Below are 26,559 nucleotides of genomic sequence, written 5' to 3'. Positions count from 1 at the left end.
TAATTGGAAAAATGATTTTGTGGTTAAGTGGAATTGAATAACAAATAAAATGTAGCAGCACTCGATTGGGTTGTATCAATTAATGCTAATTCTGCAATTCTCTACATAATCTTATGAAAGCCAAACTTAATTGCTTCACTTGCTACTAAATCTTCATCTTAATCATTCTCTCCACACCATCAGCTTATATTATTTATATCATTCACAGCCACTGATTTTTCTTGATATTTGCATCAATCCACGTTCGAGTGCACGGGCTACAAAATTATTTTAATTTAATAAAAACCACTTGATGATTTTGGATTAAACTATGATTTTCATAATAAGATCTTTGTATAAGCTGTCTGATGAACACCCCAAAAATGGATTAGGTGAAATTCAAGTAATAATTATTCTTTATACAGCTTGTTTTGTTTTGTTTTTGCCATAGAGCCATAAAAGCTAATTACCACCAAACCGTTTTTACTTTAATTATGGTAGAAATGGAAAATTACACCTACGTTCATAAGTTTTAAGAATAGGATGGAGAGTTCTCTAATTAAAATTTTCATATAATTGTGTAAAACAATAAAGGAATAGCATTATGAACTTCTCAAAGAACAAAAATTTCTTCGAAATTTAGTGACTAAAACAATCATTTTTTGCGATAGTGTCATATGTTTGCATCAAACGAAACGTCCTTGTTTTTTTATCAAATCAAGTTGCTTTAATAAACAAATCAAGACTATTCTTTTTCCGATTTGGACTTCCAAAGAGAGCATCTTCATTTTTATAAAAAGATTAAAGTCATGAAAAGTCAATTCAAATTGGCTGTTTGAGTTCGTCCAATTATTAAAAAGGGCAAATATAAAAAATCAAAAGAAATAAAAAGAAAAAGAAAACTTGGGATCTAATTCACTCCAAAAGTCCAAAAACAGTACAGTACTACAACACACACAACATAAGGAAAATGTACAATGTTTGTCAAACCCAAAAGGAGATTCTAAAATTCCAATTCATACATTTATTATTATTATTATTATTATTATTATTTTCTCAAATTGCATAAATGCTTTTTTTTTTTTTTTTAAACTTCTTGAAGGAAATGAAATCTTTTAGAAAAAGAGAAAAAAAAAAAAGGAAAAAGAGAGAAAATTTTCTTTGAACGTTGGTCTCCTCAAGAAGAAGACTTTGTGGTTCTTCGTAGAACGTGGGCCCAAGATAGCAAAGCCCAATGAGAAACCGAGAGGAAAGAAATTGAAATTTTGAAAAATGAATTGGTTGAAGAAACAAAGGGAATCCAAGGTGACTTGTGGATGGAGAGTCCCGGTACCCGGTAAAAAAAAAAAAGAAAGAAAGAAAAGAAAAGAAAAGAAAAGAAAAATGGAAACCATCTGGGACCCACTAACCCCACCACCTCACTCAATGACTTTTGCATTAAAAGCTGATAAAGGTCAACTCTATCCCACTGTCTCCAACTAATAATATCTTGTCCTTTTTCTCTCTCTATTCCCGATTTTACCGAGTCCTCAATCTAACGGCTATTCTCAACCCTTTTGACCTTATCTATCTCTCCCACAAATTTAAAACCCTTCTCTCAACTTCTTCACCCTTTTAAACAGAAGGGTCAAACCTGCTGACAATTTCCTCTTACGTGCTGCTTTCTCATTGGTTTACGCCTTTGACGGCAGACGGACCACAATCGACCGGTCAGTTGCCCGAGAGGGCATCAGTTTGACTCCAATCCTTTCCTTCCCCCTAATTCTTTTATCATCTTTTCTCTTTTTCTTCCTTTCCTTTCTCCCTTTTGCTTTCCTCGTCACCAGTTTCTTCTTCTCTCCCAATTTCACATCCTTTTTTTTTCTCCCTCGATATAAATACTTCGTTTATTTTTCCCTCTGTTTTCCATTCCATATGCTCCTTCTTAACAATAACATGGCTGTGGAGCTCATGGTGGGATTTGGGGATGCTACAACTTCTAATAATTTCACCCCTAAGATGGAAGAAAATGCCGCTGTTTCTGCTGTTCAAGAAGCCGCTTCTGCTGGGATTCAAAGCGTCCAGAATTTCCTCCGATTGATGTCCCATACAACTAATCAGCAACACTCCCAAGACGATTCTTCTACTTCCACTACTCCTAATAATGGATATGAAGCCGTCGCCGATTCCGTCGTTAATAAATTCAAGAAGGTTATTTCTTTGCTCGACCGGAACAGAACCGGCCATGCTCGTTTCAGAAGGGCTCCGGTTCTTAGTACTACTACTACTACTACTCCGCCGCCTCCTCCTCCGCCAAAGGTCAAGCTGCAGCATCAAGATCCGAGTTCGTCGTCTCCGATTTCAGTACCTCCGATTCAAGTAAAGAAACAAGAATCAGTTTCCGCTTTTAAGGTTTATTGTCCAACGCCTTCATCTGTTGTGCGTTTGCCTCCTCTGCCTCACAACAACCCCCATCAGCCGTCTCATCCACCCAATACCTTTCAAGCCCAGCAAAATACTTCGTCGGTGGTACTCAAAAATGGGTCTGTAGATAGAAAAGATGCGACTACCACCATCAATTTTGCACCCTCGCCCCCAATTTCCGCTGCAAATTCGTATATTTCATCGTTAACTGGAGACACCGAAAGTTTACAACCATCTCTGTCATCTGGGTTCCAGTTCACCCACATGTCCCAGGTCTCTTCTGCCGGAAAGCCCCCTCTTTCATCCTCTTCGTTAAAGAGAAAATGCAATTCCATGGAGGACTCCGCCATGAAGTGTGGCTCATCATCCGGTCGGTGTCACTGTTCCAAGAAGAGGTTGGTTCTTGCAACAGACTTTAAAAAAATCCCCATTAAATTTGTCTTAATTGAATTTGGCATATATTCGATTCGTTATTGAACTGTGAAATCTCTATGGTTTTAGCAGGAAAAACAGGATAAAAAGAGTCATCAGAGTTCCGGCCGTTAGCTCAAAACTTGCGGATATCCCACCAGACGATTACTCCTGGAGAAAATATGGCCAAAAACCCATCAAAGGATCTCCTCATCCAAGGTGTGTAATTTTTAGTTTTGAATCATCTTTCATTGGTATGTTTAGGTGTGTGTGTGTGTGGTGAAATGAACAACTCGTTAAATGAACTCGGTGATTTAGTGGGGTAAGAACAGAGGAACTCGTTGACCTCTGTAGTCCGTTCTTTTCCAAGCGTAATAATATATTGGAAGAAAAAGAGTGTATGATTTGATTATAGGGTTAGCTTGTTTTGTTTGTTTTCTTATAATGTCAAAAGGCAAATAAATAAATAAAAGAAGTTATTTGAAAGGTTAGAGTAGAAGGGAAGGACTGACAAAAAGGTCAATTTGGTAAATGTACAGGGGATATTACAAATGTAGCAGTCTGAGAGGATGCCCAGCACGGAAACACGTAGAACGTGCCTTAGACGATCCAACAATGCTGATTGTAACTTACGAAAACGATCACAATCACGCCCACTCCACCGAAACACCTGCACCGCTTGTTCTCGAATCATCATAATAGTCAACTCATCCAACGGCCACAAATCTCCATCAATATTATATATATATCAAAAAACAAAATATATATAATTTGGAAAGCTACAGGTTAAAATTATAGGGACCAATAGTCAACTCTACGGCTTCAGCACCGTCTCCAAGAAGATTAGTGGGTGCGGTGCGTTGTGCTGTCCGTCTATATAGAAAATTAGGGATATGCCCCTTTGTGTTCCTTCTCTCTCTCTCTTATGAAGGTTTTTCTTTTTTTTTGGGGATTTGGAAATTTGAAGGGTGTGGGAGTGGGAAGACGGAAGGCATGGGACGGTGGGATTTGGTGGGTGTTGAGTCACGCTACTTAGTGGGCCTTTTTGTTTTTATAAACTTTCATATGCTCTCGAATATTAATATTCCTTCAGAATTTTTTTTTTTTATCTTTATATCATATTGGATTAGATGGTGGATTTATTATATATATATGTATGTATAAACAACAAACAAAATATCCCACCTTTATTCCTTCCTCCACTTCCATTTCCACCCAATTTTTATTCTTCTATGTAAATTTTCCCATTTATTTATAAAATTAATTAGCAAACGTTTCGATCCATGGGTTCTTCTGGATTATAATTTGTACAGCAATGCTTTGTCGCTTGCCAAGAAGTTTCATGGTCAGATCTAAATAGAGAAAGGCAGAGATTCTGTGTCTACGTATAGTTCAATGATTGTGCGTTTTTTCTTAGGAGAGAGAAAAAGTGTTATTTTCCCTCACTGGGGCTGGGTTCCACTCCACTTGGACCCATTTATGCTGGCCCAAGCCCACAAGGGTCATGAGAATTATTCATGATCCATTTACTTTCAGGTGTGCTTCTCTGCCATTTGATTATGGGAAAGTAAACGGACTATAGATTGGTTCATCCGTTCATCCGTTCATCCGTTCAACAATCACAGTTCAACAGACGAAATTCAGTTTTCGTTATAGACATTATTAATAAAATATGTCAAACATGTCTATACCTTTTCAATAAAGAAGAGAAAAAGGGGCGGATTTTAAATGTGTATCAAGACCATTGAGTTCTTGTTCCACTAAGGCGGAGGCCCAGCTGTATCCAATAACGCAATCGTATTTATCATCTTAAGATAATGGAATCCAATGGGGAAAAAGGTGACTTCAATAAAGAAAAATAGTTGACTTTCATAAGACCTATCTCCATCCTCCAATAGAAGACTGTTGTTCTTTACAACTCACACAGAATATGTATGCAACAATTATCATGATGTTATACTCGTAACAAATCATAGTCTGAATGCAACATTAAATATTATTAATTATTCAGATCCGTACGAGTTCACTTTATATAAAACTCGAGGAACATTATGTAAAGCTGGCTGATTTAAAGATGAAATTGTTGTCATATCCTATTGAAATCATATCTTCAATTTGATGAGCATTTTATGCGATGGTGGTCTTTTATGTACAGGCACGCTTCATTATAGTTTTTTTTTTATCATCACCATTTGGCTTATGTTTTCAGTGTTGGGACTTGAAGTCCTGGACCCATTTTCTTGAAAAGTTTGGGATCCTTGATTTCCACTTTTGTACCGTAACATGATAACATAACTTTTTGGCTTTTGGTTTTATGCTTTATAAACATGACACTAAAATTAACCTACCAATTTACAAACCCATACCTACTCTGCTTCAAGTTTCAACCCAAAGAGGTTTCCAGCATATCCTCTTCTTTTCGCTAGCGCTCAGTTTCTTATATATAACAGGCTGTTTTAAGGACACTTAGTTTGATTTTGCCACTTCTATGCTTTTAAAATCCTGAATAACTACAAAGCTAGCAATTTGTTGGGTTGATAATGAATAACATACCTGCTAGAGTTTGGCTGTTTCTGTTCTTCAACCTGTTTTGTTCTTTGGTAATCCACGCCATAGCCAACGGTACCAACAGCAAAACGCAAGATTTCAAAGTAGGTAGTGCCAGAAGTTCGGGAAAAGGCTGTGATCACGGCTGGTCTCACTGTAAGCAACCGATAACTCCTCAGCCATCCTCTCTTTTGCCTGTTGAAGCAGAGGTTTTGACATTCGAAGACCTGAGGCTTTCAGTGGTGTACCCTGTGATACAAAAATTCAAGTCAATTATCACCTCGGATCCTCTAGGAATCACTAAAACATGGGTTGGATCGGATATATGCAACTACAAAGGGTTTTATTGTGACAACCCACCGGACAACAAGTCTGCAACCGCAGTTGCATCCATCGACTTCAATGGCTTTCAACTCAGCGCACCATCCCTCGATGGCTTCCTCGATCAACTTCCAGACATTGCTGTTTTTCATGCCAATTCCAACAATTTTTCTGGCACCATCTCCACGAACATTGCCAAGCTCCCTTACCTATACGAGCTGGATGTGAGCAACAACCAATTATCCGGTCCTTTTCCCACTGCTGTCATTGGTATGAACAGCCTCACGTTCTTGGACCTTCGTTTCAATTTCTTTACTGGGTCAGTCCCACCTCAAGTCTTCGTGCAGGACCTTGATTTTCTCCTCATCAACAACAACAATTTCATGCAAAGTCTCCCAGACAGTCTTTCCATCACCCATATTCTCTATCTCACCTTAGCCAACAATAAATTCAGTGGACCAATTCCTGGTGGCATTGTGAAAGCTTTGACATCTCTGACTGAGGTTCTTCTCTTAAACAACTCATTAACAGGGTGTTTGCCTTATGAGTTAGGATCACTTGACGAAGCAATTGTGTTTGATGCCGGCAATAACCAACTAACAGGACCATTGCCCCTTTCGTTGGGTTGCCTAAAGAGCGTGGAGCAGTTGAATTTCGCTGGAAATCTACTGTATGGTATGGTGCCGGAAGTGGTTTGTGCGCTTAGACATCTGGTAAATCTAACTTTGTCGGACAATTATTTCACAGTTGTTGGGCCACTGTGTCGGATTTTGATAGGGAGAGGAGTATTAAATATTAGGAACAACTGCATTCCAGATCTTCCTTTCCAGAGACCAATTATTGAATGTGCAAAATTCTTAGCATTTCCCAGAATTTGCCCTCGCATGTGGTCTTATACTTTAATGCCCTGCATGCTTCCCTCTTTCAATCCCCCAATTTCTTCCATTCCCAAATATTGGCCACATTTTCCCTAGTTTTATACATTCCGAGTCTCACCTCGGAAGCGCATTGCCTGTGTTTTTCAATTGTAATTCCAAGAATATTCTCAGTAACATCTTTCATCAACCCCACAGCAAGGGGAAAAATTCATTATTGATTCCTAACTAAGAACATCTTCCGTCGGGACTTATCTGTGGCATCCGTATTTTGGTTTGTTCAACCCTAATTAAGCAGATAATTAGAGATACCTGTTACGAAAATCCACATCACCGGACGCGTTGTCCACCGTGGGGGAATGCCGAATGCTTGTTGGGTAAACCTAATTAGTGGAAGGAAGCTTTGCCTTTGCGGCTGTCGTCCAACGAGCTGGCCATAGCCATGAGATAAGAAATTTGTGCATGGGCACGCCCAGCCCAACTTCTGTTGTTGCCCACTATGATGGGATTATTGCTCTGGGTTAGGTTTCAATTATCAAATACCACTCTCATTGTTTTTTCTTTTTCCCCTTATATAAATATAATAATTACAATAGATAGTAATTAATTAATTATATAAAATATTTTATCTTCTGTTACTAAACTTGATCTATCCAAAATAAACAATTTCATTTATATACCATCATACAATTTATTGACGCATAGATCTAGAAGTTTGAATCTTTTATTCTAACAAAAGTTACTATCAAAGTTATCTATGTATAAAATTTTAATTACTGAAAATTGATCTCAATTATTTAAAAGGAAAGTTAATTTTGGAAAATAAGATATATATATATATATATATATAATAAAATTCCAAATTGGATTCCAAGAGGACATATGGGTCGTGGGTGCCTATCAGAATTTGCTAGAACCATCTGGCGATGTAATAATTTGGGAGCATATTTCAATTACGAAATCCATAACCAAAATAGAACCCCAAAAGCCAAAACAAAACAAACTGTGCGATACCCCTGATTTCTCCTTGTATAAAACCAATAATACCTTGAGCTTAATTTGCCGATGATACCATGGACTGTTCGAACTCCGACATGATGGAGGCTGAATTTCCGTCAATCAGAGCCGGCGAAGGAGATTCCGTCCGCCACTTACTCACATTAGCTCGTCAATTCATCAATCAACGAAAGCCTTCCCAAGCTCTCCAAGCGGTATTTTAAATAAAATTCCCTCTTTTTGTTTTTGTTTTTTTGGGTTTTTTCTTCTTCTTTCAAAACCTTTCTGCACTGCCCTCTTTATATTTTTAGCTTCTTGGTTTTTTCTTTGAACTGTAAATTAAATTACTTCAGTTGAGTTCTTGCTAAATGGGACAGAACAGTCGCCAATAAGGTTTTCTTCCTCGCTTGACAAATTGGAGAAAGGTTTCGACTTCTTGTAGAGCCGGATTTTCAGTCGATAATTATGATTCGTACATTTCTACTAATTGGGTTTTGCTGTTATTCTCAATCCATCAGTAAAATATCTAATAAAGACACCCCTTTTCGTCATCCCTATTTTCTCTGAAGGTAGACAAGAAAATACCATCACAATCCGGAGCTTTCTTATTCTCAGCGTTAAGGATAGCTTGCTTGATTATCTCTGAAAATTCAATCTTGAAGTTTTGAGTGATACATCTTTTTAATTTTAATGGTAATAATAACACACGCGATTGTCTGAAGCTCAAGAGAGAGGGCAATTAGTGAAATCCCCATTCACTTCTCCCACTAACGCTCACAAGGAGGAAAACGAACGGAGAACAGTGGGAATGGAGGACGCAAGTGCTTGAAAGACGAGAAAACGTATTCAAATGCTTCATTTAGTGGCCTTCATAAGAATAAATGAAGTAAATTGAAAAGAAAAATATTTCCCATTGACAAGTGTAGTGGCCTATAACTTCGCTGTTATTTCGTACAGCGCTGACAAGAATTCTAGAGCTACGGACCCCAGTTATGTTAGAGTAGATTTTTTGGGAATCAAAGTAGTATTAGCCTCAGTAGGAATTTGATTTTGATGTTGCTCTTTATAGAACTCTTAGAATACCAAACAGTCCCCTTTTCTTACATCCGCCAAGTCTATAAGAAGAAAGAATCCGTCGCTTTCCTTAGCGCCATTTTATGCTCAATGTTAAGGATAGCTTGCTTGGTTTCCATCCCTGAAAATGGCCTTCCTGATGTTTTTTCATTGATATTTTGGTGTGTTGGAAATATTCTATTAATCAAGCTCTCCTGCGAGAAGGGTAGTTCCTTTCGTGGCTAGTTGGGGTGTGTGCTATTCGGAGACTTTGAGGTTAGAGAAACAATGAATTTTTCCAAACGCTTGAGAGATCTCCAATTGAGGTTTGGTCCTTTGTTTGATTAAATATGTTCTTGTGTGCTTTATTAACGAAGCCCTTTTCATAATTATGTGTCAACTGTTAAGTCTTATTTCTTTTGTTTGGTGGCCCTTTTTATGGTTTCTCTCCGTTTTTTGGTTCTGTTTTTGTATACCCATGTATTATTTCATTTTTTCACAACGAAAATTTAGTTATTCATAAAAAAAAAGTCAAGTTGTAGTTAGATTTCAATCAGCATTCTTCACAATTGCAACATAAATCCGTCAATCACGAATTAATTGCATTGACCTGTATATTTGACATCTGATTCATGACATACCGAAAAATAAAGAAAAAACACTACACTGGGGTTATATTTGTCAACGTTGTTTTGAAAGTAACATTTGAAAGATGAATTGTATTATAGAATTTGAAATGTTTTAAACCTTTCTGTTCATTGACCTAAAGATGTCTTGCATATTTATCAATTGTATATTACTCTTTTTTTGTACAAATTGAACTGTATGTTACTCATTATATACCGTTAGTTTTCTACCCCGTGTTGATTAAAACAGACAAACCTTATGATATTTTGTACCTTTTAGAAGAAACAATAGTACACATGAATGTAGTTGTAGTAGTCAGCTCAGATAGCTCAATCAGCATGGTCAAATCATGGATGGAGCGTATTAGCTAATACCTTAAAGACAGAATAAAGAACAATAAATTTTATTAATAGCTTTTGGCACCTTGTTTTTCATGTTCGAACAGGTTGTAATGGCAATGAAAACTCAAGGTGGGGATGCAGCAGTCTTCCAATCTTTGCACCGTGCAAGAGAGCTGTACAGAACCCGGTTGCAGGAGACTGCTGATGTTGATCAACTAGCTTCTTTATTTGCAGAGTGTGCTATAGCGGAAGCCCAGCAGCCTTTGAACCCTGAACCTACTGAAATTAACAATAACATGTCTAGCTCATCAGTTGTCGAAGGTCATGCTAATTCAATTCTGGCAGAAACTGGTAGGATGCAAGTTGTTATGGATGCCTTCTCAGATGGGAGCAGTTTTATTTGTTTACAATGTGGGGGTCTTGTTAGTAACCATCGCAAAGACGAGCATTATGCATATTGGTGTGCCCATATCTAACTTGTTTTAGTGTATCAATCCTCATTCTTGTCTTACCTGGCGAAAAATATCCTCCAGAACTTCGTCTTTTGTGTCTTTCAATTTGTACATGCCACAGCTGCTTTTATGTTGGCACGCCCTAGTTGTTGTCGATGCTAGCAAGCTAAGGTTTAAAACGGTGTTGCCAATTGTTGTAAGCGAGTTCTTTCTTGAGTAGCTTGCAACATATTCCTCTGTACAATGAGAGAGATAAGAGAAGTATAAACACAATCAATTTGGTTTGCGAAGATCATCCTCATACATAAGTTCTCATTTTAGAAGAGACAGTAACCAGCCCGATATATGGGCTTATTGTATGGAGATACACCTATTTTTCCTTTCTAATCGTATTTCAAGGCCTACCAGGTTTTGCAGGTAACATGGACTAGTGATCGATGTTTTCCATAATCTTATTATTTAATTCTCATGTGGATAGTTTGGTTTTTAGTGTAGAATCATACAGAAATATTGCGAGCAACTCGTATTTAGCACCTTATTTATATACATGTTTTATTTTATGAACTGCTGACCTTTGTTAACTGATTGTTAGTGGTGTGCATCTACTACACTTCTAAGTTGTGGGATTAAAAATATGTTAACTCTTCTTATCTCATCTTTATAGTTTCATTTTGGTTTTCTTTAAAAGATCAGTAACTACTTAGAGATGAATAAATGCATACCCTCATCGAATAATAGGCCTATGTTTCAAGAAAGTAGCTTTGTTAACCAAGAATCCAAGAAGGATGACACTCTTTTTTAAGTTGTAATATGGTTAGCAACTGTTGCACTTCAGCTCTGCTTGATGATAACACGGTTAAGGCAAATTATCTATGCAGTTAGAATGAGATTTTGTTAACAAAACTTCTTTCTGCTCTTCCATTGTTTAAACCCAGTGAATGAAGACAGCTGACTGTTGAAAGCATGCTCTAAGAGCTAGTTACTTGTGTCGTAGAGCCGTGTAATTAAGAAGGCGCGTGTAGTAAAAAGTGAAGTTGTAAATTTCTTAAGTTTGTAGTTTTTGAAGTTCATAATGTGAGGAGTCGAGAAGGCATAAATTAATGTTTTCTTGTGGGGTATATGAACTATGCACCAAATAAGAGTGGAGTTGGAAGCTTGTTGGTCACTTCTATTTCATTTTCCTCTAAATAATGTTAATTAATATATTGCAACTATCAAGTTGAAGCTCGTAAGTCAAAACAATAGAAAGGGACAGTAAAATTCAGTAGTTGGTGGTTTGACAATTTGGCTGAAGTATTAATACAGATCATTCAAGTCATCAAGTTGATGAAAGTTGTTAAAAAGCAGCCTCGCTTTGAATCGTGATAGATTCATGTCCGATTGTCAATAAGGGAGAGTTTCATTCAATCTTCATTCTTCTACAAGTTTAACATTTGATGCCCCAAATTCCTTGTTCATTTTTCAGGAACAATTAGATCCTTTTAAGAAGGATTGATATATACTAAACTAAAAATTAATCAACCGTTTGACTATGAGAATCAAAGAAACTAAAATTTGTTTTGGTTTCAATATAAATCTTATGAGATGTTTTAGGATGAGTCATTGCCCAAAAAAGATGCTATTTATGAAAGAACTTGGAGGGCTATTTCCAACCATTACTTTTCCATCATCATCGTCTTTATTTTATTTTGAATGAATCTTGAAGAGTGAGATTCATCAACGTCATTCATGTCATTTTCCTATTCGTCTGTAAAGAAAAGAAGCATATTCTAAAATCAATGATAGCAAACTTGGTATACACTTCATAAAGTTTGATTTGAAGATTCTTCTTTTGCTTCAATACAAATACATTTACAAAGCTTCAGTCCTCAAGTAATAAAATTAGTCACACAATAAGATAAAACATATTAGAAAGAATTCTGTGTTTTTTTTTTTTCCCTTCCTCTCCAGCCTAATACTTCCTTTCAACAAATCAATATTGTATCAAAACGAAGAAAAACCAAATGACTAAAAAAAAGAAAAAAGAAAAAACCTTCCGTACGTATGCCTGCATTCCTTTTCTTGTTATTGACAAGATATACAGAGGGGGAAGAACATTAGAAAACTTTCTTGGGCGAGTTCACTATCTATCCATTGTATCTATGCTCGCCCTGTTCCGCACTTGCGGCCTTCTTAGCTAGTCAGATGACCCCATTTTGTAGCATCCACACAAGCTTTACAAGATGCTTCAAATGTGATAACCACGACGAAAAAGAATCCAAAATCACAAATCTACCAAAATGGTTTTCCATTGAAGAAATATGCAGATATCTCATTAGTCTGACTTTAGCTGCTGCCATTGGGGAAAGGTCATGTCAGGTTCAAGTAGATAAAAATGGATGAATCAGATGTCGTTAAATATAAAAAGATAGCAGTTCAGGTCAGTCTAGCATCCAATGACTAAAAACTGTAAATGCAATCTACCAATGGGATCTATTGAATATGATCAGGATTTAACCTACTCAAATTGATTTTTGAGTATGTACCTGCACTTATTGCAATTTGTTCCTGTGACATGAGGTGGAATCATAGTTGAAAGTCAATGATATTTGGGGGACAATAAACCCGAAACCACCAAATATCACATCCCAGCAGGCAGCGCATGTGGTCGAGGCCTTGATCTCATTATTGTTTCATCACTATGCCTGATCCATTCTGAAAGTCTCCATGGTTTCTGCCACTTCCATTTAAATTGTAATAGCCATTGGTGATGACTTCTCTTCCATCTCCATAGTTTTCCAGCTTGTCCTACTGTTGCTAACTTCTTCATTGATAAGTGTCCTATTGGTACCATCTGCATTAATAGCACCCTTCTAAGAAAAATGTGAGCTCAACTACTACACGACAGTAAATGAGTGGGATAAATTTTAACCTTTCGTGCATGATCTAGAGTTGCAGCAGAATCTCTAACAGAGCCATTGGCAATTCCTGCTGTATACTTGAGTTGCTTAGGGGCTGGTACTGACATTGGAGACAAAGGACCACTCAATTCATCAGCAAAGTGTTTCAATGATGGTGGTGTACTCTCATGCTCACGATGAACCTGAAAAGGATAAAAATTGTCAATAAGACAGATTTCTAATTATGTTTACAACGAATGTCAAGGGATGGCAATGGCAAGATCAACCAAACTCTTAAGGAACTAGATATAGACAGTGCCCCCTATCCATCACTAACTCAATAAAGATCTCAAACTTCCACTGATTACTGCATCAGCTACTTGAAAAGTTTCAAGTTTTCTTTCATGATATTATACAAAAAGGTCACAGGATCTATGTCATATCTGTCACTGTCCATACACCTCATTAAAAGATCTGATTTAATACTTCACAGGATCGGTCTTGCCAAAACAAAGTTGAAGTATCTGTGTTTATCTATATTCCATTTTAACAGTTCAAAGTATACCAAATTAACCACTCGGCAGAAACATAAACCTTCGCTGGCAAGTAAAAGTAGGATTTCGTGTCTATATACAGCATCGAAAAGAAAAACCTAATGAACATAAATCTCACCGGTGCAGATGAAGCTAATGCAATCGCAACAGCCTTCTCTCTCAATTTTAGCTCTTTTTCTACTTCCTTTCTCCGTGTCTCACTCTGCCGCAACAATCCCACAAGTTCTTTTAGTTGCTCCTTCATTTCCCTAGTTTCCAGTTCCTTTTCCCATAATTGGCACCTGTAAAAAATAAGCAAAGTGATGCCTGAAATTAAGTAGAGCAATGGATATTCTGATTTAAAAAAGATGATATACATGGAAAAATTTGAATATCAACCAATTCTCTTTAAATGCCAATTTCGCCTTTCAGGTCCAAGGAGGAAAAATAAATGGCTGCTGTGTAGCCCCATAATTTCCTGATTTTTTTCTTTTGAATTACCCTTTTCTGAACTTTCATATTGTACATTGTTCAAGCACTGAGTACTCACAATCCAGGAAATTAAAGAGTATCACTAATCCTAAGAAAAATATCGGCTGTAGGAACAGAATAATTACCGTGCATCTGCAAGAGAATTGAACATGTATTGAAGCAAATTCTTAGCATCTCCCATGGAGCGCAACTGGTTCCAACGTCCGCGGTTTGTGAAGGCACGTTCTCGTTCCTCTGCCTCTGAAAGTTGTGAAGCCATTGCCACAAGGGAATTTGAGGATATGCTTAGCATGTTTTCAAGTGATGATATTCTGGCCATTCTTGCAGTTGGTGACATAGAGGAGACTCTGATCATGCAAAAGACAAATTAAATGCTGTCCACTTCTTTATGTGAAAACCTAGAAGGTGAATTATTTTGTTTGAAAACAATGCTTACCTAGCAAAACCATTTTTCCCTCTTGGAGGGCTGAGGCCTTTTGAAGCAAACTCATCCACTTGCCTCAGCATGGATAACTCTTCTGCAAGTGCAGCTCGCCTGTATTGCAGAAAAATCAATTATTTGAATTTTATTATACGAAAAAATATTATCAAGGTCTAGTATAATTCATACACTTGGCTTTGTTTTTCATATTCAAAACGAACTTCATGCACGTTCACCATCACTTCCAATTCATGGTCGAGCCAGCGTTGTAGAGATTTCTCATTGCTCTAGAAAAGAGATATGTCCATTAGAATCAGGATCGAGCTGACATAGTAGTGAAGCAAGCAATGAAACAGTTCATAAAATACCTGCCCATTCATTCCATTTCCGTTTGTAATGCCTATAAATCAACAAAAAAGAATTAAATTTTAAATCAATTATATGGTATAAGCATGAAAACGCTTCTCCTATTAATAAGGCAGTTTTTTAAATAAGAATAACAACTTTAATTGAGAACAAATGAAAGAATACATGGGCATACAAAAAACCAAGCCCAGAAAAGAAAGGAGATCCCTACAAGAAGGGACTCCAACTGTACAGAATCGAGATAAAAGGGTCATTACAAAACAACTCAAAATCGGAGTCCATTGAAAAACATGAAAGCGAATCAAAGCCCAAGTTTCTCTAATATCCCTATCAAGGCCCCTAAACACCCTTCTATCCCCTATTAATAAGGCATTGTCAAGTTAGAAACGCTCCTCAAAAAGAATAATAAAGATTAGCAATATCATAATACACCCCAAGTGAGAAAATACCTGAATTTTCACGACCATTAGATTTCCGGGCTTCAAGTAGTTCTTTCAGCCTCTTGGTGGCCATTGCAGCCTCCTCCGTTTTTCTTTGAAGAACCTGGAACAAATAAATGCATAATGATATATGGGAAGAAAGGTGACCAAATTTTTCATGCAGAACCAAATTGCTATCCATTAAAGAAAAGTAACATTTTTAAAATCTCTTACGTGGAAACCTTAAGAGAAGCTACAAGATAATATCATAATCAAAGCATCCAATGCATTTGAACCTTGTTATCAAAGGAAAGACCATTTCAATCTAATCCCTAGTCAAGTCTACTTTTTTGAACGAAATCCTGCAATCTAACCTTGTTGTAGAAAATAGGAGAGATGATGAATAAGGTGTGAAGTAACAATTAAGTACTAACCATTTTCTGCCGCTGATTAAGAGCTTGCAGTTTGTGCCTTTCATATTCATTTCTCCTGCCCTCCTTTTTCAGCTGTTTTACAAAGTTGACAACAAAAATATTGAATAACAGATATGCGAAAAAAGAATCGATGCAATCAATAGTAAATAGTAATACATAATAGGATGAAATATATTTTGAAGTATTGCAACAAAGAAACTGTAACAGTGGCCGCTGGGAAGCCAACGTGCCACAATCTTTCTGTCATTTTTCTCAACTCAAATTGTTGAGTTATAATCATTTACTGACTAGGTTCAGAGGTCAGAGTTACCTTTGACCATGATAATACATTCACAATAAAAAAGAAACAAAAATTATTCTAAGTAAAGCTAATATTAGAACGGAGAGGAGTAATTGGAAAGTTAAACTAGAGTATACTTTCTTCTTCTTAAATTTTCTGGTTGTTGAATTACCTGGAGGAGCTCTTTCTCACGAGATGCTTTCCACTGTCGAAATTGTTCTGCCTCTTGTTTCATCCTTTGTTGTAATTGAACCTTCAAGTATCAAGACTCAGCAAATGGAGAGAAAAAGAACAGAGGTGCTATATGCAAGAAATAAAGAGTGTACCTTCTGAGCTTTTATGAATTGAATCTCGTCCTGCAACTTTTTCGCTGCTTCATCACTTTTTTGTTTTTGCTTTAATAGCTGAACCTGGTTTTCCTGTTTCTTCTTGAGTTCTAAAATCTGCAAATAAATACATTATAAGAATAATAATAAGGTTAGAACTTAAGTTGGAGACTTCCTTTTCATATAGTAGTGGCGCTCTAAAAAGAGAGTAATTTAATCACCTGAGCCTCAAGTGTTTTGAGTTTTTGGGAATGTATGTCATGCAATTTCTGTGTTTGACCATCAGAACAAGCAGCCAGGTTTTCAACTTCAGCTAACAATCGATCCCTCTCTAGCTGCAGGAGTGATAAGAATGAACAAATTTTCAACACAAAAAATGATAAAGATTCTACTGATGTAGAGGCTAACCTGGACAGCTCTTTTCTCATCTTCCAGTTCCACAATTTTCTTCCCAAAATGCTGCTTGAGAGCCGCTGTGTCAAATCCTCCAAAAAGTTTCATTTCCGACTACAAAGTCATTAAAATGAAAATTAAAACGATGCAGGAGGATAACAATTATTTAATGTAAACAAAAGCAGATTTCCATATTCTAAAATACAATAATTAAACCATATTCAAAAGTTCTGTTAGCCTCATAAAATTGACAACTTAAATTTTCTACTGTTTCCATCGTCCAAAATTTACCTCTTTTTGCTCCAACCGTTTATTTAGTTCATGCAGTTCCTTGTCCATGCTATTCTGTAGAAGTGTATGCTCCCATTCTTTTGCCACCTCTTCATCAATTTCTCGCGACTCACCTGCCAACTTGGAAACTAAAATTAGTAAAAGCTATTCAAACAAAACATGGAAAGGAAAGTGACATAAACTAATAATCTTTAATGTCAGAAAAGCACGAACAAGGCTCAATCATGGTTGAGTTTCCAAAACTGATGAAAAGTGAAGGTATAGAAGTTTAAATTAGACAAGGCCATACCTGATACGGTTTCACTCATTTGAAAATCAGGTGATTCAATACTTTGCAATCCCCTTTTGAGCCCATCAATTTTGGGAGAACAATTCATCAGCCCATCACTTTTGACAGAGCAAGTTATACCATCCTGAACGATAAGGTCCAAGGTTCACATACAAACTTGCCAGCGAGATAAACATAGCCAGCATACATTACACATATCCATGCAAGCAAAGGAAAAGGGTGAGGATGCACATACCTGGGTACAAATTTGGGCATCTGTTTCACATTGGTCCACGATCCCACGTCGGCTACGGTATTCATGAAGCTCACGACTGAGATCCTGATTGGTTGCTTCAAGCCAGGCAATCCTTTCCTTGAGAACCTATTACAATGTTTCAGAAATTACATGATATTCAAGACACAAAGCTATGAAGTGTTTCATACTCATGTACCTGAATTTCATCAGATGAAGACCCTCCACGTGCAAAAAGTTCTGCCTGCAGGTATTCAAGTTGCTGTCGCATCTTTAACATCTCATTAGACATGGGATCCCTGTTGACCTGGTCAGCAATGAAGAAGAGAAAAATATTCATATATAAAGAGTATAGCATTCATCATCCCACAAAATAAATAAGGGAGTTTCTATATACTTACAACAGGCTTATTTTGGATATTGCGAGCTCGATTTGCATATTTCAAAGTGTTGAGGGTTTCCTCAGCATTAATATCGGCAGGGCTGATGCAGGCTAAGATAGTAAAACAAGTTTATTATAGGAAGAACTTAATATAAATAACTTTTAACAAATAACAAAAGGACATGCAATTTTCAGACAGAGAAGAAGGAAAAGAAGAAAAGTATTGGTAGGGGAGATCAAGCGCAGTGGCAATTGGTGAGAAAAAAATCCATTGTGAGGCAGTAAGATACTCTCTTTTCAAATGTTGGCCAACAAAAGCCCTAATAATTCTGTTATCGATGGAGGGAAGATGTGGGAAGGACACGGAGAAGCAGAATGCTTTGACAAAGAAGAAAGAGATACATTAATGCTTCAGACTAAACAAAAATTACAAGTTTACCTATCATAACAGTTCTGCTGTTACCACCAAGAGAATCCTGCAAAATGAAGAAATTTTGTTGAGGACATGATTCTCACTCCAGGCTGAGACAATTTTGTTGGGTGCAACTTCCAATGAAAGTCTTTTATCAAGTAATTCATTCCACATTCAGAATTATAATATAGAGGACGTCTAATCGTAACAGTATTCTTGTTAAAAAGACTATCTACACTGAAACCAAACCTGTAAGAGTCGAGTCAATTTACTGTCCCTATATGGAACATGAACCCCTTCTTTGCGCTTCTTCTCATCACCAAGAGCACTGATGACATTACCAAGTGCAAGAAGACCCTTGTTTATATGAACTCCTGTTATTTAAGACACACACACACACACAATCTGATGAGTGACGAAAACATACAAAAAAAAAAAAAAAAAACCAGTGAATGATATGTCATTCCACCTACCTTCCTTGAAACGTAAACCATCAGAACCAGTTCTCTTGGCTCGTTCAGATCCAGCTAGATCTACCAAGTGCAATTTTGCGCACAAATACTCTTCACTTATGTTCTCAATATTGCTTTCTCCAGGAAAAGCTGGATTTAGTTTACGCATTTGCTCCAATGTGATGGTGAAGATGGCATGAGAACGACTAAAACAAATCATAAAATTCAGCAACAGAGTCGGCATCTAAAATTTGAATAGAATTTGAGCTTTCAGAGGAAATTAAACTAGAAAAGCTTATATTCCATTATACATATGAAAATGATATCACCGAACAGTTACCCCTCATTGGTGTTTCGAGTAATTTAATCATTTGAACAAAAAATAACATTCCGACATATAACAACATTGATGAAATATATTATATCACCCTCAAGATTAGGTTGATAGAATCTACAAGGTTTACAGGGATACTCAGTGAGCATGGTTTTATTTGACATAAACAAGACAAGGCATGCAAACCTATCCTTAATTAGGTTTATTCTACTCAGAACATCATTAGTTGAAGACCAAAAAAAACCCTATCTGATAAGTTTATGCAGGTTCTAAAATTTCCCTCGAACCCTACCCAGAAATTTTCTTAGTGTCTAGCTGAAATTTCAAGAGCCATGTAGACTCTTACCTAGACATTTAATTCCCAGAATGTACAGTTTGAAGTTTTACCTTGACTGATTATTCATATTCGTACTTCCTGTAGCCCTACTCAATGATCCTTGCTCCAGACAAGAAGCCATTTCTTTCAGTGTGCTTACACTAACTTCGGTAGATCCTGCTAGAGTGATGACACCATTTGATGATTCACGAATTTGTATTGGTGGTTTCCCAGGTAGCGTAACTTTCCCTGCATGTCCATTTGTACCCTCCACTTTGCTAAAAGAAGTAGAATCTAGCAGGTCTCGTACCTCTTCCTTGAGAATCTTTTTCATAAAAGAAATTCTAGTAAGAGCTTTCCACAAGGACTTAAATGTTTGGGAGAACAAATAAATAAATAGAAGTCATCAAGGAAAACGATCATGACAACAACCTCAATAAAAGAAATATGTAATTGAAATTCCATTTGATCCTTTAGAGTTTCGATCTTGCTGAACAAGACATTCATCACTTGAGAGATGATTCCTGTCTGACAACCATCTTTCAAACCTGTCCCCATGGTGTAAGTTTTCCCAGATCCAGTCTGCATCAACCGAAACTATCAACTAAGAGGAGAAACGGAATGATACAAGAGTTCATATGAACAGCACTACTCTAAAGTTACTATACCTGACCATACGCGAGAACGGTTGCGTTATAGCCTTGGAATAGACCATCCACAAGCGGAGAAACACATTCTTCAAACATTGATGATGAAGGTGAACCAGTGCTTCCGTAGACATGATCGAATGTAAACGAATGGGATCCAATTTGTACCTGCCCCAGAGTCAAAATGACATTTAATCCCACTAATTAAAAGAAAAATTAAACACGGGTACAAGTACATTTGTGATGTACTCATATTTGTAATATCAAAAAGAAGGAGAAGCAACAATTTGTGTTATCACGCTTCGAATAGGCAAGTTGCCAGGATCTCTTGGCAGTAGAGTAATCCAAGAAAGATGCTACAAAGCTCCACTGTTGGAACATAGTTGCCAAGCAAAACAAGCTATACGCACTCGTACATCCCAAACTATAACTGTTTGCTATAAATCATCAAGCATAACGGCAGCAATCACATTTCTACCCAGAAAGTTACAAAAGTTGTTTACCTAGCCAAAGATATGTGACAGAGAAATACATTTCATAAAGTTAAGATCTTAATTTGACACAAAAATTCAATAGGGATAGTAAATTTGGTCATCAGAGTAATTTTGAATGCTTCTTCGTTGGGTGAAAGTACGGTATAATTGACTGGAAAGAAGAAAGACGGAGCCCGTCAGAATAGCAGACCACCCACAACCGGAAATTAGAATCATGCCGAGGGGGCGATGATTTCAGTTCCCTAATTGAGAAATTTGCCTAAGCAACCTTAAAGTGCGAGTCGGTTGTTCAAGTACTATTTTAATACAATGTCGTGATTAGCCGCCAAATTGCCTTAGTTATTGTTCATAAAAATCCTAAAATCTCAAAATACTCTCAGGTCACTCCGCCTCCTCTCCCAGTTACAACCGGAAACCTGCCGACGTGAAAATCACTGGCGAATCTGAGAGGAGGCTCAATCAATAAAAGTACCCATTTAGCATATTATGGCATTGCACAACTAGATCTAGATCTCTCAGAACCTGGAAATTAAAGAACTCGAAAGTCCGGAAAGAAACAAATCTCCGTAAAGCAAGTAGCCATTGAGGAGTGAAGGATCGCCCTTCCCACTTCTTCCCACATTCAAATCCAAAGCTTTGAGCTACCCACATCCACATCACGAGAGAGTGAAAAGTACCTGAGGCTTTCCGGAGATGACGGTGACACAATCCTTACACCCTTGGAGGCGCTCATCGCCGATGAGTGGACGGATGTGGACGGCAACCTTAACACAACAATCCTCCCCAGCTTCCATAAGAAGCAGCCAGAGGAAGAGTAGAAAAGAGACAATAATGGGAAAAGAATTTCCAGAAAGAAGAAGAAGAAGAAGAAGAAGAAGAAGAAGAAGAAGAGATGCAGGAAGTGTAGATTATGTACGTCAGAGTCTAGCAGTGGAAGAACAATTTTTTTTGGAAAACCGTTCGCATTGTCTGAAAATGGTGGAGGAGGGTAGGATCAGAAAGTGATACAGCAACCACAACACCCCAAAAGAAGCTAAGAAAAAAAAAACAAAAAAACAAAAATCCTGAGCTTCAAACAATGTAAGGGAAAAAAAAATGAAAGTGAAGAAATAGTTTGAAGGGTGGGTAAAGGGTGAGAAGAGAAGGGGTAGTTGAGGAATTAGAAGGGGGTATTGTGTTATAACTGTAGAGAGTTAACTGCTAGGACAACAACCACTATCATTTTCCTTAGTCTTCACTACACACCAGCACAGACGGTTGCGTCTGTGAAACTTCTATTGTCGTCTTTCCCGAAATACCCTTCACCGGAGGTTTAGGGGATATTACGATAGTACCCCCTGTAGAGTTTGTTTTCTTGAATACCACGGTATCCGTATTATGGAATATAGAAATGTATGAGGTGGAATGGAAGAGGGAGAATAAAGTGTTAGTGGGAATGGAATCGATGAGTGAAGTAAACCCAGTAAGGTTAATGATGAAATGGTGAAGAGAGGAACAAAGACATGGTAGCGTGGTAAGGAATGCACGTGAGGGAAAGTGGATGGATGGATTTAAATGAAAGGGTTAGTTAGTTCGAAGAAAATGGTGGCTAAATGGCGACTTACGTACCGATGGGGACTGGGGGGGCAGAGGAGGATGTGGTGGCCGGAGAAAGAAGTAAAAAGGGAAGTGAGGAAAGAGAGAAAAAGGAAATTAAAGAGGTCCCACTCAAAATGAGACAGTGCCAGCTGGTGGTCTCCCACACTCACATGGCCTTTGATCGTTTTATAACCAGCTGGACCCCGCCTTCTCTCGGTCAGACTCTGTGGGCCCCACTTCTTCCCCCCCTCTTTCTTTCTTTTTCTTTTAATTTTTTTTATTTTCTTTTTTCTACGTCTTCTCGATGGTTTGTTTCTTATTCCCAAACGTATTGGTATTGCCCTCTTGCATGCACCGGTGCTTGACCGACGACTTCAACCAGACCCCTCCCCCCCCCCCCCCGTCTTCAAATTACTCTTTTACCCTTCCTTATTCACCCATCTAACCTTTATATAACTAACTATATACGTAATTTTCAGCTATTTTTAAGTTTAATTAGCATTCAAATTCACTTCTTCACATTTCTGTAGTTCTAAAAAATATATACTTTAATTTTACCTAATTAAGTTATACTCACGTAATCTTATATTTGAATTATACATTTTTTCTATATCATATCTTTTTTTGTCTGTATGCTTAGAAATAAAAATCGTGGGTCTCAAAATCTATATTTACTTATCTTAATTTTCTAAAAAGTTTCTAAAATTTGCTTTACCTTTTAATTATCTGTCCATAACTCTGTCTTTAATTCTAAGTGTATCAAACTATAATCATCATATTCTTTTAAAAATAAAATAAGTATTTAGCCAGTTAAAATTTTTAAATAATTGATAATAAATAAAAGTGAGCATTGTTGAACCATAATTTACTAGTATTAATGATTAAAAATCTTTTATAAATTAACTTTGTATTTAGAATATGTTTATTAATGATAGGATTACCATACATGATTAAATGTAGATAGTCAAGAAGACTCAATAATTTGTTCTACATGTGTGTTTCTTTACTTTCCTACTTTTTTTTTAATCAAAATATTTTTTGTAATTATTTTTCTTTTTATTTTTTTATTTATAAGAATGATGAAGAAGCGTACTATGAAAAATGAAAGGAAGTGTACATAATATTGTAACAAGAAAAATTATTAAACTATGTCTCTTAACATGTTATTTTGAATCAAAGTCTCGCATTAATTGGATATTTGAATGATCATATAGGTATATAGTTGAATGACAATTATCTATGTTAGTGTGAAAGTTATTGAAAGGATATCAAAAGTAAAATTATTGTCAAAGCATCTATTATCAAAAGCCTATAGAGATTCAAACCTTCACACTGACGTTGTTGACATATTTATAATTTTATTCAAATTGATCACTACATAATTCCCAATACATTAAACAAAAATAAATATGATTGATTCATACCCACTTGACCATTCATGTCCAAACTTAGATCCCAAACATTCCCCCACAAAAATATCTAGTCCAATCCCATTTGATTTGCAAAACAATGCACAACAAAATGACAAGTATGAGTAATTAGCATAAGCAACGTCGAAAATCATTTGTCCCATCGACAAAACGTGACCTTACAATAATACCAAATAGGTAAGTACGTAAGTAAAGTAGTACCAAACAAAATAATATTTTCTTTTTAATTTTTAATTTATGTAATTGTAATGAGTATAGACAATAATCACTTTAAACAAATTACAGATATAGTGAAGTCTATCAGTAAAAGATTTATATCGTACGTTGATAGTGTTATGTCATGAGTTTAAGAAGAAGACATGAAGAAATAGATATCATATCTAAATAAGAAGAATGAAGAAAGAGTGAAATAGAATTAAAAGTTATTGTTTATACCGAGGGTAATATTTCGATTTAGGAAGGGTTATGTTATTTTGTTTGGGGGGTGGTGATGTAGAAATGTTAGTGGTGTTGGTTGGGGCCAATTTGTTGGATTGGTAAAGCATTTCAAGAAAGATAAGGAAGGCCCATCATAAAAGTTTAAGCAACTCCATCGTCTACACTTTTGTTTTTCTCCAACCAATTTCATCCAACGTTTACGTTTTTTAAACCCCATCCTCAATCCATCCCTTCCTTAACCTTCATCACACACACACACTATCTTATTATTCCTTTCCCTATATTTTCTTCCTTCCCTTCCCCCTTTCACTTTTTAAATCTTATTTCTCTAAATCAAACAAAGTAAATCCACAAACTTATTAATTTGGCCCTCCGCTAGCGAATCAAAAATATGTAAAGTTGTTTGTATGGACAGGACATAAATGCCGTCCATTATCAAAACGTTGGTTTGCTAACTTTTTAAGATAGAGAGATAGTTATAAATTTTATTTTTTCCAAAAAGAAAAAGAAAAAGAAAAGAAATTATTTAAGGTTTTTGGTTGGGTGGGTTTGGTGGTAATATTGAAAGAAGGAAATATAAAGAAAGAAAAGCCAATTCATATGTTTTATAGAAGATGTGGACTGTAAGTTAAGCAATCAGTTTTCACCTATCAAATCCTTGAGAGGGAGATGGAGAACCTCTTCTCCATCTCCTTTTATTTGAAATGTAAGAAACAAAAAAACCTACAGCCTTCCATAACCATTCCATACTATAAGATTAAAATAATAATAATAAAAAAAAAAAAAAAAAAAAAAACTCTCATTTTCTCAACCTAACTCTGTCCATTACATTTTCTTTTTTGCTTTTCCTTTGTAAAATCCGACCGTTACCCTGTTTGCAGCTTAAGCAAAGGTTGAAAAACCCCCCACCCATTTGGCCCCCACTTCAACCAAGCAATTAGGATAGCTTTATTTGTCTTTGCTATTTAGTCAATTAATAATCCAAAAATAATTCTCAATCTCAATCTCAATCCACCTGCCTTCACCCTCTCTTCATTAATGCCCTATTGTTTCATTTTTATTTAACTTTTTACCTTTCCCCCTGTCAAAAATACCCACTAAATTAACCTATCCCAACTAATTATAATTATAGTATTTAAGATGGCTTCATCATAATTGATCTTATTAATTGCCAATTAATCAACTTCTAAATTACCATTATATCCTTTTGGCATTATTCCAATATCCCTTGATCCCCGCGCTTTGAATGTTCCTTATTAAAGACACCCATGTAATCAAAAAAGCCAAACAATTTGATCTTACAAAAAACAAATTCGTCTGTTTTCTATAATATTAAAATTTACAAACAATACAAAAAGGCAGATATATTACTTATCATTAAGGTTCCACTAATAATAATAATGTAGATTTATTAACTACCTTCACCCTCTTCATTTTTGACTTCTTCCCCATAATAGATAGAAATAAAAATATTCGAAACTCTCCAATCAAACAAACAAACAAAAAAAAAAAAAAAAAAAAAACCATGGATTATTATGAAAGGGAAAAAGCTGCACAAAACCACCCTTTTCATTATTTGGTTTCAAGAGAAATGTAAAATAAAATTTAAGTAAGGTTAACGTATTCAAATTTTAACAAAGTTATAATGTTTTCTTGACTATTGAAAATCATCACTTTCCTTTTTTTTTTTTCTTTTTCTTTACAACCGTTCGTATAATATTTTATCCAAACTTTAATTTTATACAGATAACAGTAACAGGAATCCAAAATGTTAGTGATTACAACTCAATTAGCAAAGCCACATGACAAAGGGTAGAGAGATGTCAATTTTGGTTATGGGGTATGGCAGGGGGCTTTGGGTTTCTTTATTCACATTCCTTCACAAAAAACTTTCTTTTGCTTTTTATTCTGATCAACATGTAAAGCTTTTTGAATCACATGCTCTCCCCCTTCCTTTACATTACACCATTATTCTAAAAAAAAAAAAAAGAATACTCTTTTTATTTCGTATATATGCAAGCCACTCAATTATCTTTCTGTCTCTCCCCTTTAATTAATCATAATACATAATTATACAGAATAAATTAAAAACCCCTTTATGAGTTCTCATAATTTAACACTCTTAACATGAAGATCAATATATATATATATGTGTGTGTGTGTGTGTGTGTAGTGACACTAAAGTACATTTTTATTACACATATTGATTGGGAGGATAAGAAATGATTGGAATTAGGATTTTAATTAGATATTATCATGATTATGATTAATAACAATAAAGTTAAGCTGGCCCCCAGAGATGGGGGACTGATCATAAAATTTGAAATTTTCTGTAGTTCATCATATCTTGTCTTTGATGCAAGATGCAAAAGCTTAGAATGGATAAGAAAATGAAGAGGGGTTTGAGGATTTGGGACAGGACATGTGCTAATGGTAATAGTGCAAATGTTCCATCATCGTCATCACTAATTTTTGGGTTCTTCAAGTTTTGAATGTTGTGGTCTTTGTGGGCTTTTTCTTTTCTTTAATTTAATTTTGGGAAAATGGAGTAATGTGATAATAAATATATATATATATATATATATATATATATATATATATATTTGGCCTAGTTTTTACCACATGTGCATGCACTCTTTCACCCAATAAAAAAAGTTGGGGAAAGTCTTTATATCACATGGTGCTTTGAGTTCTTCTTACAAATCCAATGGAGTTG

General features: G+C 36.0%; 4 protein-coding genes across 9 annotated transcripts; 3 read left to right on the top strand and 1 right to left on the bottom strand.

Annotated features, from left to right (window-relative positions):
- The first annotated feature begins 911 nt into the window (after nt 1-911).
- On the top strand, nt 912-3,995 carry LOC103493562 (probable WRKY transcription factor 7). 2 transcript variants are annotated; one of them, XM_008454358.3, is made up of 3 exons: nt 912-2,777; nt 2,887-3,012; nt 3,333-3,995. In XM_008454358.3, exons 1-3 carry the CDS (start codon nt 1,894-1,896, stop codon nt 3,490-3,492), a joined length of 1,170 nt encoding a protein of 389 aa, XP_008452580.1. In that variant the 5' UTR covers nt 912-1,893; the 3' UTR covers nt 3,493-3,995. The 2 variants fall into 2 exon arrangements, with proteins under 2 accessions (XP_008452580.1, XP_008452579.1); XM_008454357.3 differs by having other exon boundaries at nt 2,884-3,012.
- A 1,015-nt stretch (nt 3,996-5,010) lies between these two features.
- Nucleotides 5,011-7,179, top strand: LOC103493564 (uncharacterized protein At4g06744-like). The gene has a single exon (XM_008454359.3). It carries the CDS (start codon nt 5,334-5,336, stop codon nt 6,633-6,635), a length of 1,302 nt encoding a protein of 433 aa, XP_008452581.1. The 5' UTR covers nt 5,011-5,333; the 3' UTR covers nt 6,636-7,179.
- Nucleotides 7,180-7,406: 227 nt separating this feature from the next.
- On the top strand, nt 7,407-10,426 carry LOC103493565 (uncharacterized). The gene is made up of 2 exons (XM_008454360.3): nt 7,407-7,747; nt 9,658-10,426. Exons 1-2 carry the CDS (start codon nt 7,610-7,612, stop codon nt 10,027-10,029), a joined length of 510 nt encoding a protein of 169 aa, XP_008452582.2. The 5' UTR covers nt 7,407-7,609; the 3' UTR covers nt 10,030-10,426.
- A 1,358-nt stretch (nt 10,427-11,784) lies between these two features.
- On the bottom strand, nt 11,785-21,991 carry LOC103493566 (kinesin-like protein KIN-4A). 5 transcript variants are annotated; one of them, XM_008454363.3, is made up of 26 exons: nt 21,075-21,991; nt 19,925-20,071; nt 19,689-19,838; nt 19,328-19,581; nt 18,628-18,812; nt 18,404-18,528; nt 18,182-18,218; nt 17,762-17,853; nt 17,560-17,667; nt 17,364-17,489; nt 17,129-17,252; nt 16,840-16,952; nt 16,564-16,662; nt 16,377-16,490; nt 16,156-16,272; nt 16,002-16,082; nt 15,550-15,621; nt 15,146-15,239; nt 14,699-14,730; nt 14,520-14,617; nt 14,346-14,444; nt 14,035-14,256; nt 13,557-13,719; nt 12,917-13,087; nt 12,531-12,838; nt 11,785-12,334 (listed from the first exon to the last, which is right to left on the bottom strand). In XM_008454363.3, the coding sequence occupies exons 1-25, from the start codon at nt 21,189-21,191 to the stop codon at nt 12,626-12,628; spliced, it is 3,153 nt and encodes a 1,050-aa protein (XP_008452585.2). In that variant the 5' UTR covers nt 21,192-21,991; the 3' UTR covers nt 11,785-12,334; nt 12,531-12,625. The 5 variants fall into 5 exon arrangements, with proteins under 5 accessions (XP_008452585.2, XP_008452583.2, XP_050943846.1 ...); XM_008454361.3 differs by having other exon boundaries at nt 11,785-12,337; nt 21,075-21,990; XM_051087889.1 differs by lacking the exon at nt 21,075-21,991 and adding an exon at nt 20,920-21,068 and having other exon boundaries at nt 11,785-12,337.
- Between the last annotated feature and the right edge of the window lie 4,568 nt (nt 21,992-26,559).

Source organism: Cucumis melo, chromosome 7 (genome assembly GCF_025177605.1).
Source record: "Cucumis melo cultivar AY chromosome 7, USDA_Cmelo_AY_1.0, whole genome shotgun sequence".
NCBI lineage: Eukaryota > Viridiplantae > Streptophyta > Magnoliopsida > Cucurbitales > Cucurbitaceae > Cucumis > Cucumis melo.
This window is presented reverse-complemented; position numbering and strand designations above follow the sequence as displayed.

What these genes read in the sequence shown, in the direction of transcription:
- LOC103493564 (XM_008454359.3), top strand. Translation starts at nt 5,334, where the DNA reads ATGAATAACATACCTGCTAGAGTTTGGCTGTTTCTGTTCTTCAACCTG.
- LOC103493565 (XM_008454360.3), top strand. Translation starts at nt 7,610, where the DNA reads ATGGACTGTTCGAACTCCGACATGATGGAGGCTGAATTTCCGTCAATC. An exon ending in CTTCCCAAGCTCTCCAAGCG is followed by an intron (nt 7,748 to 9,657) that starts GTATTTTAAATA and finishes ATGTTCGAACAG; the next exon opens with GTTGTAATGGCAATGAAAAC.
- LOC103493562 (XM_008454357.3), top strand. Translation starts at nt 1,894, where the DNA reads ATGCTCCTTCTTAACAATAACATGGCTGTGGAGCTCATGGTGGGATTT. An exon ending in TGTCACTGTTCCAAGAAGAG is followed by an intron (nt 2,778 to 2,883) that starts GTTGGTTCTTGC and finishes CTATGGTTTTAG; the next exon opens with CAGGAAAAACAGGATAAAAA. An exon ending in AAAGGATCTCCTCATCCAAG is followed by an intron (nt 3,013 to 3,332) that starts GTGTGTAATTTT and finishes GTAAATGTACAG; the next exon opens with GGGATATTACAAATGTAGCA.
- LOC103493566 (XM_051087891.1), bottom strand. Translation starts at nt 21,054, where the DNA reads ATGTGGATGTGGGTAGCTCAAAGCTTTGGATTTGAATGTGGGAAGAAG. An exon ending in CCGTTCTCGCGTATGGTCAG is followed by an intron (nt 19,839 to 19,924) that starts GTATAGTAACTT and finishes CGGTTGATGCAG; the next exon opens with ACTGGATCTGGGAAAACTTA. An exon ending in TAATGGTCGTGAAAATTCAG is followed by an intron (nt 14,731 to 15,145) that starts GTATTTTCTCAC and finishes GTTGATTTATAG; the next exon opens with GCATTACAAACGGAAATGGA.